At 39.5% G+C, this 14,248-nt stretch overlaps 1 protein-coding gene across 2 annotated transcripts in view; it reads left to right on the forward strand.

Moving 5' to 3' along the window:
• The window catches only part of DAAM1 (dishevelled associated activator of morphogenesis 1), a 181,078-nt gene that overhangs the window by 139,543 nt on the left and 27,287 nt on the right, over window positions 1-14,248 (forward strand). The window contains exons 14-18 of one of the 2 annotated variants that reach the window (XM_011961910.1): window positions 225-412; window positions 935-1,234; window positions 1,540-1,647; window positions 8,103-8,132; window positions 9,799-9,905. In XM_011961910.1, the coding sequence (XP_011817300.1) occupies window positions 225-412; window positions 935-1,234; window positions 1,540-1,647; window positions 8,103-8,132; window positions 9,799-9,905 (733 nt within the window). The remainder of the gene's footprint in view (window positions 1-224; window positions 413-934; window positions 1,235-1,539; window positions 1,648-8,102; window positions 8,133-9,798; window positions 9,906-14,248) is intronic. The other variant, XM_011961911.1, reaches the window with a different exon arrangement.

The following is a 14,248-nucleotide window of genomic DNA, read 5'->3' on the forward strand; positions in this document are numbered from 1 at the left end:
CTCTTTACAGAACGTAGTTAATAACATTGTTCATCCAAAGCTTACTCAAAGTACAAACATCGTTTAGCCTTGAGTTGCTCACTTTGATGGAGAAGAGGAATAATATTTACCTAATAAAGATCCTCATAATCTCTGCCATCATCCTCAGTCAATTTTTTTTTTAGAGAAAATGCTTCAGCTTTGAAGACTCTCCTGTTTTCTTGTCCAATTGTTTTCACGTGTAGAGCACAATGAGCTACAACAGAAACTGGAAAAGAAAGAACGAGAATGTGATGCCAAGACTCAAGAGAAGGAAGAGATGATGCAGACCTTAAATAAAATGAAAGAGAAACTTGAAAAGGAGACTACTGAGCATAAGCAAGTCAAGCAGCAGGTGGCGGACCTCACAGCACAGCTCCATGAGCTCAGCAGGGTGAGGTCTTCCGCTCAGCTCACGGGCAGCTGCCAAGGCCTCACTGACCCTAGAGCCCCTCACCCTTAAGTAGACAGTTTCATACTGGGGGAATAAAATCTGAAACGACTCATGATTAATCACAATTAGAAGAATCATTCCCTCTGCTATTATGTAGGCAGTGGAGGCGGTTTGAGGGGTGCATTTTAAAATATTATACAAATCTAAGCACAAGGGAAATTGTATTAGCTTCTTAAAGTGAAAACTGACTTCATGAAAACGAGACTGTCTGTGATGGTGCAAGAAGTGAGAGAGATATGAATGCATCCCAGACAAGTACTTGAGTGTCAGATACAAAAGGTTGACGCAATGGAGTCCATGAAGGCCCAAAAGAGTCCATTCGACTTTACCGATCTTTTAAACATTCTCAGAAGGGTGAATTTCTCTATAATATACATTTCAGGCAAAGTTACAGACTCTCAAATTATTCAATGAATTTACTTCTGCCATTGATCTTTTCTTTTCCTATTTTTATCTTTTCAGAGGGCCATCTGTGCTTCAATCCCAGGTGGACCCTCACCTGGAGCACCAGGAGGGCCCTTTCCTTCCTCTGTGCCTGGATCTCTCCTTTCTCCCCCACCACCCCCACCTCTACCAAGTGAGATGCTTCCCCCTCCACCGCCTCCCCTCCCTCCAGGAGGCCCTCCTCCTCCCCCAGGGCCTCCTCCCTTAGGGGCAGTCATGCCACCTCCTGGTGCTCCGATGGGCCTGGCACTCAAGAATAAAAGCATTCCTCAGCCCACAAATGCCCTGAAATCCTTCAACTGGTCTAAACTGCCTGAGGTAAGCCATTTGTTCCAATTTTCCTTCTAATGGATAGCATTAGCAGCTCACTGTGTTGTCACTGAAAGGAAAAACAGCCCTGGCTGTTCAATGATTTCATTTTCTAGTGTGGACCCAGGGTTCTCACTAGCTCAGATATTTAAGTGATAAAGCTTCTGAAATAAATGACACATTGTTTGAAACCCGCTCACTCTAAGTGTCTGGTAGACTGAAAAATTTGGGATAGAAGCACTTTTTAAATAACCATGCCTCTTCTTTTTATGTATAACTGTAAACTAGAGCACTTATTACATTGATGTTTCTAGAACAAACTGGAAGGAACAGTATGGACCGAAATTGATGATACAAAAGTCTTCAAAATTCTAGATCTTGAAGACCTGGAAAGAACCTTCTCTGCCTATCAAAGACAGCAGGTAACAGCATATGCCCTCCAGACACCAAAAAGGTAGAAAAATCGTGTGTTATGCATGATCCCTGGCCCATCAGCCATGGCCATAATGTGACAGGCATATGAATTCTAGGCTGTTGGATCTATCCTGTGCATGTCCATGTCTCTGTCCAAGTGCCTGTCAGTTGTATGTGAACAGCTGAAGGTATATAAGCTCCTTGTTAGGGAGTTTCATATCTGGTAGATGTCTAAGACCTTGTCTCTATTGGTGTAAAGAGTTTTGTATGCTGTCACTTGTATTTAGTCAAAATGGTTCACCAGGAGAAAGTAGAAGAGTTAAATAACTTAAATTGTCACCCCCACAATGTTTGTATCTAAAGCTATTTTGGTTCATCTGAATTTTTAAAAAATACATATCAAATGGTTACCATTTGAAGCAGAATGCTTTGTGAAATGGATGGAATTTTGAGAAGTACGAAGGTTTTTGAATGACTATAATTTGGCCAGTAGATGGAACGTAGGAGTTTTTACTATATGTCATGAACAGAAGTGGGGTTGTAAAGGCTGAACAAGTGGGGAGATGGCAGTGGTGCAAATAGGACCAGAGACGCTACTGAAAAGTGAGCAAAGCTTTTGTAATAGTAGCAAAAACATGTGATTTGGTGCCTGCTGGTGCTCCACATTGACAGGCATCACTATGTGAGTCCCGGTCACATCTGTGTAGTGCCTCTTGCTCTTCAAGAGGGCATTGTGATAGAGCCTCTTAAAGTTAGACCAGAAGAGAATGCAGCAGGGTGGCCAGGTCTGGAGAGTTTCAGAAGAAAAAAGAAAAGGTGGAGTAGGATCCCAAATCATCAAAGTCTTGAGAAGAGAAAACTTGAGTCCAGTAGTGTGAGAAGAAAGATTCTTAAGTATGACTGAAGAAGAGGAATGATGGGGAGAGCAGAGTTCATCCTAAACAGGAACACATGAATGCTGGGCCTCTTATGGGGCTTTCCTTGGGCTTTACTGAGAGGCCCTTAACTCCCAGATGAATCATGGGTGGAGCATCCTTAAACAAGCAGCAGACTTCCTAGTTGGTTTCCTTGGCTTAGTCCCCAAGAAAGAGTGTATCAGAAAAGAAGTACTGAGCACCAAAAGAGTAGATGGACTCAGGCTAGTGGGAGAAACAAAAACTAAGGGTTTTTTCTTTCACTTTGTTTTGTTTTTCAAAATGGCCTTTGATACATCTGAAATGGGCGGGGGCGGGGGGAGGAAGCCAATATTTAAGTGAACATTTTCCCTTAAGAAAGGGGAAGCTTTTCTGCAATGCGTTTTATGCTAGTTTAATAAAATACAAAAATAGAGGCAGTTGCCTGCCATAGTGACATGAACCCTTAAAACAGGAGCCCTCAGCTGCCCACCCCTACTGTAAGTAGAAAGGCAAACTTGGGTAATGTTATACACACCAAATAAGGGAAAATGGAAAAAACACAATGAAGATAAGGCATTGGCCAATAGAAAGCAAAACAATTTATCTTTCAAAGGACAAAAGTTGTCTTTAGAGTCCTCGTGTGGCAGGGACTGTGACCAGACTCATTCCTGATTGGCTGCAACATGCCACCTCTTTGTCTGTCTGCTGTCCTGAGAAGGTGTCTCCTTGGCCTTGACATGGAATCTTGAGCCATTGTAGCAAATTTCCTGATAATTCAAATAATCTTCTAACCTGGCTACATGTCCCATTGCTTTCCCACTTCAGTTTTGATCGCTGATACTGTTCCGTGCTGGTTGCCTAATATGAAGATTTAAGAACGTTCAGAAGTAAATTAAAGGAAAGAAAAGCAACAGTTGTTCCAAATGATGCTATTCAAGTCTGAGCATGTGGGTTGCATTTATTATAAAGGCAGGTGGTTGAAAGACCTAAGTTTACAAGACTCATAATTAACTGGCTTTCAGCAGAAGGTGCAGAAGGATACTGCCAAAATGCTCTGGGACAAATATGTGGACAGTTCTCAAGAGCTCTGGGAGACAAGATTGCAGAAAGCCTAGCAATTGGGTAATTGTCTCCTAGCAACCAACACTGTTTAAGTAATCAGTAGGCATTCCAGTCAGGAGAGTCCAGAACATTTCAGTTATACTTAACACTAAGTAGACCGGTAAGTAGAATCAGTTGTGACCATATTTTCAATAGCACTTCCTGGAGAAAAATTTCAGCATACCTGATCAGCTTGAGTAATTCAAGTAGGTTTTCCCTTTTGGTGCAAGAATTTGAAATGAGAATTTTTAAACTATAAATATATTTTCTAAATAAGGATAATTTGAGCCATTTTATTGCATTTACTGAATTCTGATAGAAAATCCAAAGATGTGGACACTGTAGTTGGAATATATAGGACACAGTAAAGGAAATGGGGCACCTGTCATTGAATGTCCCCTTATCTCATGACCAATGGAAATACTCAAGACCTATGCATTTTCATCTCAGTCTTGGCAGTGCATTGTATAATTCACTTGAACTGCTCTCTTTTCTACTCCCAAATGAATACTGGAGATCTGTTTTTTTCCATGATGTCTCCTCTTTCCTCCCTCCAGAGTCATGACACCCTGTTCAAACTCTCTGGACTTCAGCCAGTTTTTGGCTAGATACAATTCCCAGAGAGGCAAAGGAACATTATAAAGGTAATGGCATGAATACCATTACCTATATGCATGCAACAGGAACCCTGCACAGAGTAAGATTTTGGAAAAATCTCAGTAATACCAGATTAGTATAATTTAGATGAATACTGAGAAATGACACTTACGGGATATATACAAACACACATGTATATGCACACACATATACATATACGCTTACACATATCTGCATAAAATATATGTAGTTGATTTGAGGAATCATTAAAATCAGAACTTACATTGTCTGCTTGGTATACAAAGTAATTCAAAGAATGAAAATGTGTTAAATTTTTGCACAGGCCCACAGTGTAACTTATAGTATAAAAGCATGAGAAAAAGCTGTAAATAACTATAATATGGACTACAAGATGATAATATTCAGCATCCATTACATTCCTGATGACAAGTATGATATACACAGTTCCCAATCTCATCAACCTTAAGATTTAGTTCTCAAGGAGCTCTTATACTTATTTTCTTCCTTAATACTCACCCCCAACTCTATATGAGTAGATATTCGTATTTCATAGATAATAAAAATACGGCTTGGTGTGTATTTAGTGACTCCAAGGGACATAATTCTCAGTTTCACTTTGTTCTTCCCCATGGTTTTTATTCATTATAAATATCAGACTTTGTATAGGATTTTCTTTAACTCCAGCTTTAAGAACAAGACTATTCCTATGCAGAATTTTTTTTCAGTGCAAATATCAGAGGTGTGCAGAGCTGATGATGTAAACTTATGTGCCACATAAAATGGGATCTAATAGCAGGCAGTTATTTCTCCACTCACATTCCAAAAGTTCATTTGAAAATCAGTGTCTTGAATCTCAGGTCCTCTTTTCCTCATTGAAACTACATTATACAAAAGACTGATTTAAATGGTAGCACATTGCATAGCAGTACTTTTCAGATACAATTAAACAATATTCATCTCCATTTTGTGGGAAATCTTCATCCCTAGATGCTATAAATTCATTTCTCTCTATCCATACAATTGAATAGAGGGGAAATGAGCTAACGGGACTACATTTACCTAAAGGGAGTCATATCTCTGTAGCAACAAATTAACAGCTCACTATCTCTTCCTTCCCCCTGGTCTTTGCTTGAGGACAGCCCTTCCTTAAGGATCCTATTGTCATCACATTGTAAAACTTTTCAAAGCCTCTGCTCTGGGTTAGGAACAAAGAATAACTGTGGTCCCAGGCTCCAGAATCCAACCTCTCCTGCTTATATGTAATACACAAGACATTTTGGGGGCTCTAGTTAGAGCATTCAATGATATCTTCTGATTTTTTATAAATTATCATTTTCCTTTTTTATTCCCTTTACAATTTTTATTCTATAGATATAATTTTCACATTGAAAAATTTTATGATTTAAGATATTTATTTCAATAGGCTTGATCCTTAGCCATGGCACATGAAAACAGAAGAGAGAATTATAAATAGTGGTGTTTTTTGTTTTTTGTTTTTTTTCTTAAGACCAAATGTAAGTTCTATAACTGGGCTTCATGGTAAGAGTTAATCAGATGCAAGGTTTTATATAAATATAGTGTATGAATTTTTCTGGATAGAGATTCTAATTTTTACCAGATTTACAAAATTCTCAAAAAGATTAAAAACTATTCACGTAAGAATTATAATTATCTCTAAAGTGTTGAGTCATTATCCCATTGTGGAATTCAATCTATAGCACTATCAGCACTGCTTCCTGAAAATACAAGTCCCAACTTCCTATTTATACTCCAAGCCCTAAGCTTTATGCTAGAAATTGCCTGGACAAACCAGACATCCTGTTAGGTGAAGCCAAATATAAGTGATTCTACCACATTTGACCCAAGCCAATTAGAAGTATCTTTTGTTATTTCCCTCTGATTTTTCAGTGAATAAGCTTTCAAAAAGAATGTTAACTTACTTGAAACAGGCCTGGAAGCATCATTATTTCTAACATGCCCCTTTCAATGAAACTCATAAGCTTTATGATTTTATTTCTAATGTGCCAAGTAAAGGACTTTTAAAGAAGTGGAATCTTTAGGGTAATAATTGAAGAAACTCTGGCTTTGTATTCTTCATCCTCACCTCTAGAAAGAAAATATATTACATAGTTATTAACTATTATACTTATTGCTGATAGTGGTCACAAATGGGAGAGCTTGACCGGCTGTTTTTTCAGCTCAACTGGAAACAGAGCGAAAGGGGAATAAGTGGACTTGATCATCAGCTTGAAAGATGAAATAATTGTATTATTGTAGCTTTCAAGTACTGAGCTCATACGTACATGTCAGGTACCTATGTGTTAGGTACTCTACACAATGCATTACATGATTGTCATGTTTAATCTTCACACCAATCAGTTGTTAATTAACCACATTTTACAGACAGACAGACTGAGCCCCAAGCCACACACCCAGTAAATAACAGTTGCCTGATTCCACAGGCCTCTACACTAGAAGTCAGAAGTCTTAATTTCCTGACACTGGGAACTTATAAAATAGGATGAGTTGCCAGTGAACTTCAAAAAAGTTTCTTCTTTGAGGGTCAGACAGGAAGAGCAGAATCTAAATTCAACTAGCAACTCTCTCTTTAAGAGAAAAAAAATAGGTTAAGATGACTTCATGGAGTTCACTTCACCATAGTCTTTTTGCCCTTGAAAGGAAACTGCTTTTACAGGAAGAGTCCTAAGGAGCTTCAGAGTAGACAACTTGGCAGTTATAATAGAGACAAAAGAAAACTGGGATATCAGAGGAGTATCCATTGTTTTTCAAATACCATTCTAGAAAAGCAGTCCCCCCTTGTATGGCTAGAGCAAGGGGAGGACACATTCTGTTTCCCACTAGAGGAATTATGTGAAACAGCTCATCTGTGTAAAATTGCCTTGGCAGTGCTGCTGAGACCAATGAGACCTTAAGGAATCTGCTGAGCAAATGCTGGTTGTGCAAACTGTTGGCCCGAAAACTGGGGCGTGTTTTGCACACCAAAGCCTTATTCATTTCAGCATTGCAAAAATATGCAACGTATGCTGTAACTTTCTCACAGCATGTCAGTTACATCTTCCTCATTCCCTTTTTCACTCCAAGTCTTTTCTAAAAACTATTTCCAGAAAAGACTGTTGACCTTGTATGCTTGAACAGCCCTGGGCAGTTAGGACAGGGCCACCAATGGCTGCAGAACACACGTATCACTGATTTTCTCTTAATTGCATGTTCTTTTTCCTCATACCTACCTGTAGCACCTACAGGCATTATTTGCACTTTATAGGGGTGCTGAGGGTTAATATTACTGACTTGAGTTGTTCAACCTGTCTTTTCTCAATCCATCCTTATAAGATGACAGGAGATTATTTCCATCAAAAAAAGTTTATTTATTTATTTATATATTTTTGGTTTTCCTGTTAACAGTAGGAATAGTTTCCTTAGGTTGATGGGATTGATTGACATTCTCCTGCTTCAAGTAAAATTGTCATGTTGAATAAATGGAGCCAGTGATCATTTCAAAGAGGATTTGTTCCTTTCCCAGCTTGGGTCTTTCTTAGGTGTTTTAAGCCCTGTCTTTTCTGCATTTGATTTTCCACCATTGAAAATTGGGTACAGCAAATGTCATCGTCTTTCTCTACCCTGAATGCTTAGTATTGTGCTCTTCATGGTATATTCAGCCAAACTTTCTCATCTTCATCAACTCTCATTGATGATCCCAGGGGCGTAAATCATCTCTTACCCTGCATCACTTGTTTCCTTGACTGCTTTGACTTTCCCCCATTTGTTGCTGTAACTTCTGAACTGCATATATCTGATTTGCCTTTTCCATGCCTCTGCCATGGCTGTAGGATTTCTTTGTGAACAGTAACTCCAAGCAGGTAAGTGAGCTACTACCTAAAGCTTGCTTAATATAACTCCTTGGCTCACTATAAGCTTGAAATCTCTTCGTTATCCAGGATTTTGTTTTTGTTTTTGTTTTTTACATAGTGTAATCTCATGTCTAGGTAACTCCACTTTGGGTTTCAACTCTTAAATGAATATCTAGAGATTCGCCTGAAATTTTGGCGTGAGACAGTTGACATTCGATCACATTGTGCCTCATATGATAAATTCCATGGTGCCTTTGTTTTCTGAACTGGTACACAGTTCTAGAGCTCTTTGGTTTCCTTATTTTTTTTAATGCTACTGTTATTGTTATAATAATTTATATAGTTGTTTGGTTTTTTCCTCCTAATTCCTGAGTGGGAAATATCTGAAAAAGGCTTGATGGTGTATATAAGACTTGGACTATTGTCTTCTGATAGAAATCAAGTACTGTTTGTAGATCGCATAGGCTGCAGTTGAATTTCGATGCTTGATAGGCATAGTGTCTGAGCAAGCCAGATTGCAGTCACGTCACTACAAATTCATTTTCTTTTTAAACTGCAAAACTTTAAACAGTAGTACAGACTCATGTTAAAAACAGCAGTCTGATCCAAGATTTTGTAGTGTGTAGAACCAATAATGTTTGCTGTTCTCCATAAATGCACGCTGCTTGGTAGGAAAGTACATAGAATTTTTAGAACTTAAACAGACTTTAGAGATACTACTTTAATTCAGCCTCCTCATCAAATGAGGAAACTCTGTAGGTAAGTTGAATGAAGAATTCAGCTAAGATTCTTTCTTTGTGTAAAATATAGATACAACTTTGTAAAAGAACGAGCTACTTAATAATCAGTTTTCTTACATTTTTAAAACACTGTAACTTTTTAATTTATTCTCACTGCTAATGAAATCAAACTTGTTATTTATCAAGTTAGCCTTGAACTTTTTATTATTACCAATACCCCTGAAGCTCAGTTTACTCTAACAGTATATTATATATATTTTTTGTCTGTCCCACCTGAAATTATAACTGGCCATCATAGCTTACAGATTTCTCTACAGCAACAGAATATGCAAGTAGTGTTTTCTTGTTAGTTCAGGTAACTGAACTCATGCCTCAAACTGCCCCTTCCCATTGTCCATCAGGCTCCTGAGTAATGAAAGGTACCATCTGGCTTTGGGAGCTTCCTGTTGTACATGAAGATGTTTGGGAGGTTTTATCGTTTAGCTTTTTTGAGTGCTCAGGATGCAAATGGTTCTGGGGTGAATGGGCCTTGCAAGTGGCTGGACCGGCAATGGCAAGCCTCAGCTGAGCCTGATTCATAGTGACAGTTCTTCTGTCTGCAATCCATAGGAATCTGGGGGACAAAGGGAGGGCACCACTCACTGATAATTTATGCACACTTAGCATCTTCAAGTTAGAAGCACTTTGTTCTTCCAAATAATGCTTTTTCAAATGTGGGTGGTCAGCTTTTCTTATTATTTCCCTTTACCAACAAGACTGTCGCCTTTGTTTCAGTTCCACCATCTCTCCACACTCCCCACCTCACCACCTCAGCTTTGCCCATGTGTGTATGTGTAGAGTGTGTGTATGTGTGTGTGAACAAAAATGGAAAGTGTGTGTCTGAAGTCTGAATGTCCCTGTTGGACTTTGATGGATTTCTTTCGTGCTCTTTACAGAAAGAAGCAGATGCCATTGATGACACTCTGAGTTCCAAACTTAAAGTCAAAGAGCTTTCGGTGATTGATGGTCGGAGAGCTCAGAATTGCAACATCCTTCTATCGAGGTATTGTTGATGTTGAATAAACATTTCTAGTAGGACCAACATTTCCATTCTGTGGCTCAAAACCACATGTTAGTGATTTTGTTTTAATTGTACTCTGCTGAGGTACAGTTCTTTGGATCCCCTTCTGTTAAAATGAGAACAGCTCTTGGTGCTTACTTTTCTTAGTGGAACATATCAGAGCTGGATGCCTTCTTTCTCAAAGTTTAATTTCCACAGACTTCTAAATTTAAAGGCAGAACATCGTAAGTCAATCTTTTCTTCCCAGAAAGCCTGTAAAATGGACTTGACTTTTATTTACACTTCTTGGCCTTAGAGATATTTTGCTCATTTAGTAGCGTTGTCACAGAATCAGGACCAACAGATGAAGGCTCTTTGTTTTATTTTGCTTTCTAATGTCACTGTTTTACATTTCAAGGTTATATGATTTCATGCTCTTTTTGAGCATTTTTGTAGCTAAAAGGATATGTAAATCTCAAACCTCCATGAAATGCTAATTTATCCAGTTCAGCCCTGTTCAGAAATCTTTCTCATAATTAGTGAACCATCACAGCCTTGGAACTTGAAAAGAAGAAAGGAAATTTGGGAGCCTGGAATCTGATTGCAGCTTCGGGCAATGTTGTCAGGTTGTTCTGGGCATTTCAAATAGCTTTTCTGTATCTAGTTTCTTCTTTTCTCTAAAAGGAACTTTCACATTAGGCAAAGACACTGAATGCTTATGGAGTGAGTGAAGATGTAAAAATCCTGAATGTTGAGGCTTTAAAGATGAGTTACATTCTGGAAGGAATGTTGTGTATGCACTGAGGCTGGTATAAGGCGACTTCTTTTTCAGGGAGAATGAAGAGAGGAAACGTAGTAGTCCTTATTATTTAGATGTTCTTAGAATGAATTTCTTTTAACACAAAGAGCTGCTGCTTGGTTTTCATGGAAGTTGATTCTTAGCCAGATATGTATTACTTCAGGGAGCAAATGTTTCTTTCAGTGAAGAGAAATTTAACCTTAGTGAGAGCTTTGAATTTTAATGCAACTAGTAAGGTAACCTGAACCATCCTGTTAGCATTTTATTTCTGCCTCTGGCTGAAAGCTGTGTAAATGGCCATACCCTGTATTTATTCTGACTTTTATTCCATGAACTATGCTCAGGTTAGATAAAATATCTATCTGCCTCAGGAAGACACCACTGAAAACAACTTGAAGGTCTGCTTATTTTTCTTCTACAGTAGTCCCCGCCTTGTCCACAGTTTCACTTTCTGCAGTTTCAGTTACTCATGGTCCAGTACAGTAAGATATTTGGAGATAAACTGCATTCACATAACTTTTTATTACAATATATTGTTGTAGTTGTTCTATTTTATTTTTAGTTATTGTTGGTCTCTCACTGTGCCCGATTTATAAATTAAACTTTACCATAGGTATGTAAGTATAGAAAAAAAACATAGTCTACGTAAAGATCAATACTATCCACAGTTTCAGGCATCCACTGGGAGGTCGTGGGACATATTCTTCTCCAATAAGGGAAGACTGCTGTACAGTGTAAACAATTTGTTTTGTTACCTTTTTATAAATAGTATTCCTAGTAGCAAAACTAAATTAACTGGGAAAGTTGTGGAGTTTTTTTACATCCTAGAATTTCTCTCTGTATTTTATGCTTGTGCCATCCAGATGAATGCTTTAAAACGCTTGGCAAAGGGAGCTGTCACAGAATTTCTTTCTTTTCTTTTCTTTTCTTTTCTTTTCGAGACAGAGTCTCGCTCTGTCACCCAGGCTGGAGTGCAGTGGCACGGTCTCAGCTCACTGCAAGCTCTGCCTCCCGGGTTCACGCTATTCTCCTGCCTCAGCCTCCGGAGTAACTGGGACTACAGACACCCACCACCATGCCCGGCTAATTTTTTGTACTTTTTTTAGTAGAGACCAGGTTTCACCATGTTAGCCAGGATGGTCTCGATCTCCTGACCTCATGATCCGTCTGCCTCGGCCTCCCAAAGTGCTGGGATTACAGGCGTGAGCCACCGTGCCTGGCCCAGAATTTCTGTAGGGTTGAAATGCCTTTAGAGTAAAAACAATGACCTCGTTCCTTATTGACAGATTATTCAGTAGTACTAAGTACCAACCAGGATAATTACACGAGCTATAGATAAGGTTACATCTCTTTCTGGCAGATTCTCCATTCTGTTATTGAGGGAAGTCGTTCATATTTGTGGTATGTAAATTCCCTTGTTGCCTTAGGCGCTGACACTTTTGAGGTGACTTAGAACTTGAATGTATTTAAACTCCTTTAAGACAGTTTTAAGAACTGACCTCGTATCTGTCAGATTATCAATTAAAATCCAGTTTGGTGTATAAGTGTTACTACCGTGAGCACAATTAAAAAGTGTGTGTGACAAAGTAATTTTGAGTCCCATTTGACCTGTTGGCCATTGGGCTGCATTGATCAGGATCTGAAGCCCTCTCTCCCATGGATGATTCAGTGCCCCATCCTTTTGTGCTCAGTGGTCAGTTGTTTTACTCTCTCATCAGGAAAGCACAGAACGACAAGTTAAATGTTGTGGTAAAAGTGAAAAAATTAAGCAGATTTAATTATAATTTGTATTTTATTTAGTTTTTTAACCAATCAGCAGTTTACTTTTCATTCTTCCCTTTTTGTTGGCAATTTATTACTATGCAGAAAAGGAGCTGGGGACATAAAAGGAGAAAGAAATATGAAAACGTGTTCAATACTTATTCTCTTAGTCACCACTTTGGAGCATTTTTTTGCCCAGCACTGTGCTGAGTGCCACAGGACATACCAAAAGTTAAGATAACGTTGCTGCCTTTGAAAGCACCTGGCTAATTGGAGAAGAAAAATGACACCTGTGAGATTTGTGCGCCGTTCAGGGCTTACACTGGTCTGACTGAAGGACACGGAGCTCAGCCATGTAGGAGGGGCACTAGCAGGGCTTATTGTAGAAAGTGGGCCTCAAAGGCAAGGACTGTTATATAACAAGAGGTGGGGCCAGGAAGGCAGTGTCAAGGAGGCGTGGAGCAGCAAAGATGTGGGAGGGACATAAGCACAGCTAGTAAAGAGAGCCCTGCAATCCTGGCAGAGAATTATCAATTGGATTGAATGAAACCAGGCAGGAGAGCCCGAGATTCAGGCATTGTGCATTTCTAAGAGCATTAAGTCAGCCCACGATCACATCATAACCTCCTCAGCTATAAAATGAAGGTCATGAAGGTAGCAGCCCTTCAGCGGCTTGTGAGAATTCCTCCAGGATGTGTGCAGCCCTGGGAAGAGTGCCTGCATGGGAGCTGCCCAGTGTCCTGTTTATGTATCCATGGGATCAGAACTGGTGCCGTTTGTTCAGGAGGAGGACACTGTGTGTTTAATAAGGTTTTTTAGTTTGGTCTTTTGGTTTCGCAGGACAGGTTAGAAGGGGTTAACAGCTGGACCAGGGCAGCCATCAGATAAGGGTCTCTGTTGTCCAGGTGACACCTGATGACTGACAGACAACCTCGAGAGAGATGAAGAAGCCCTTGAAGGCTGATTTTGTGCTTAGGGACAATGAATAGGAATGTTTCAAAGATTATGTCAGCATTTCCCACCTTGCCACACTTACTATCTTTCTTTTCTGCTGATTATTTCATTCCCAAAGGCTGGTGAACTTCCCTATTTCTTATCTTGCTGTCTAGGGATTTATTTCCTGGCAATGCCATCATTACACCAAAGTTCACCACAGTGAAAGCCTGTGGCATATTCCATGGGCTATATTTTAATGAGCGCTTGTGTTCACAGTATTTAAGATTATACCTTTAAAGGTCTTCCTCATATTTTACAAATGTCAGTGGACCTTTAGGTCAGGGGCACCTGCCACAGCTTTGTCTGGAGCCAAGCAGGCAGTTGGAAAGAGGCCAAGGCAGGGAGGAGGTGCCGGCATTCCCCATGCCTGAGTGAGTAGGATATTTGCAGCATGAGTGACCAAATCATTCGAAGCTCTCAGAAAGAGATGGCCTAAAAGGTGTGCATTTGAATGGGGAGCTACAGGCACAAGAGACTGTACCTTTCATGGGAAGAGAGTAGAATGGGCACATCTTAGAGAATTTGTTCCTCAGGTCTTCAGGGAATAAGCAACTTTTCTACTGTCAATGTGTGTATGGGTGACATGTAGCAATTTAAAATTTACTCTGTTTTATTCACTAAAACAGACCTCTCTCCGCCAAAGGCTGGGGGGTGGCGGGGTGTGGGAGACAGCAACTTGGAAGCAGGTTTATATTGCAAAATGAACCCACCTAAAACACAATTTTATGAAGTGTTCTGCCGTTCTTTTTTTCCAGATGCTTACTTAGCACGGCAGCCTGGGTGTAGTAAA

The sequence above is a fragment of the Colobus angolensis genome, unplaced genomic scaffold (genome assembly GCF_000951035.1).
Source record: "Colobus angolensis palliatus isolate OR3802 unplaced genomic scaffold, Cang.pa_1.0 Scaffold57, whole genome shotgun sequence".
NCBI lineage: Eukaryota > Metazoa > Chordata > Mammalia > Primates > Cercopithecidae > Colobus > Colobus angolensis.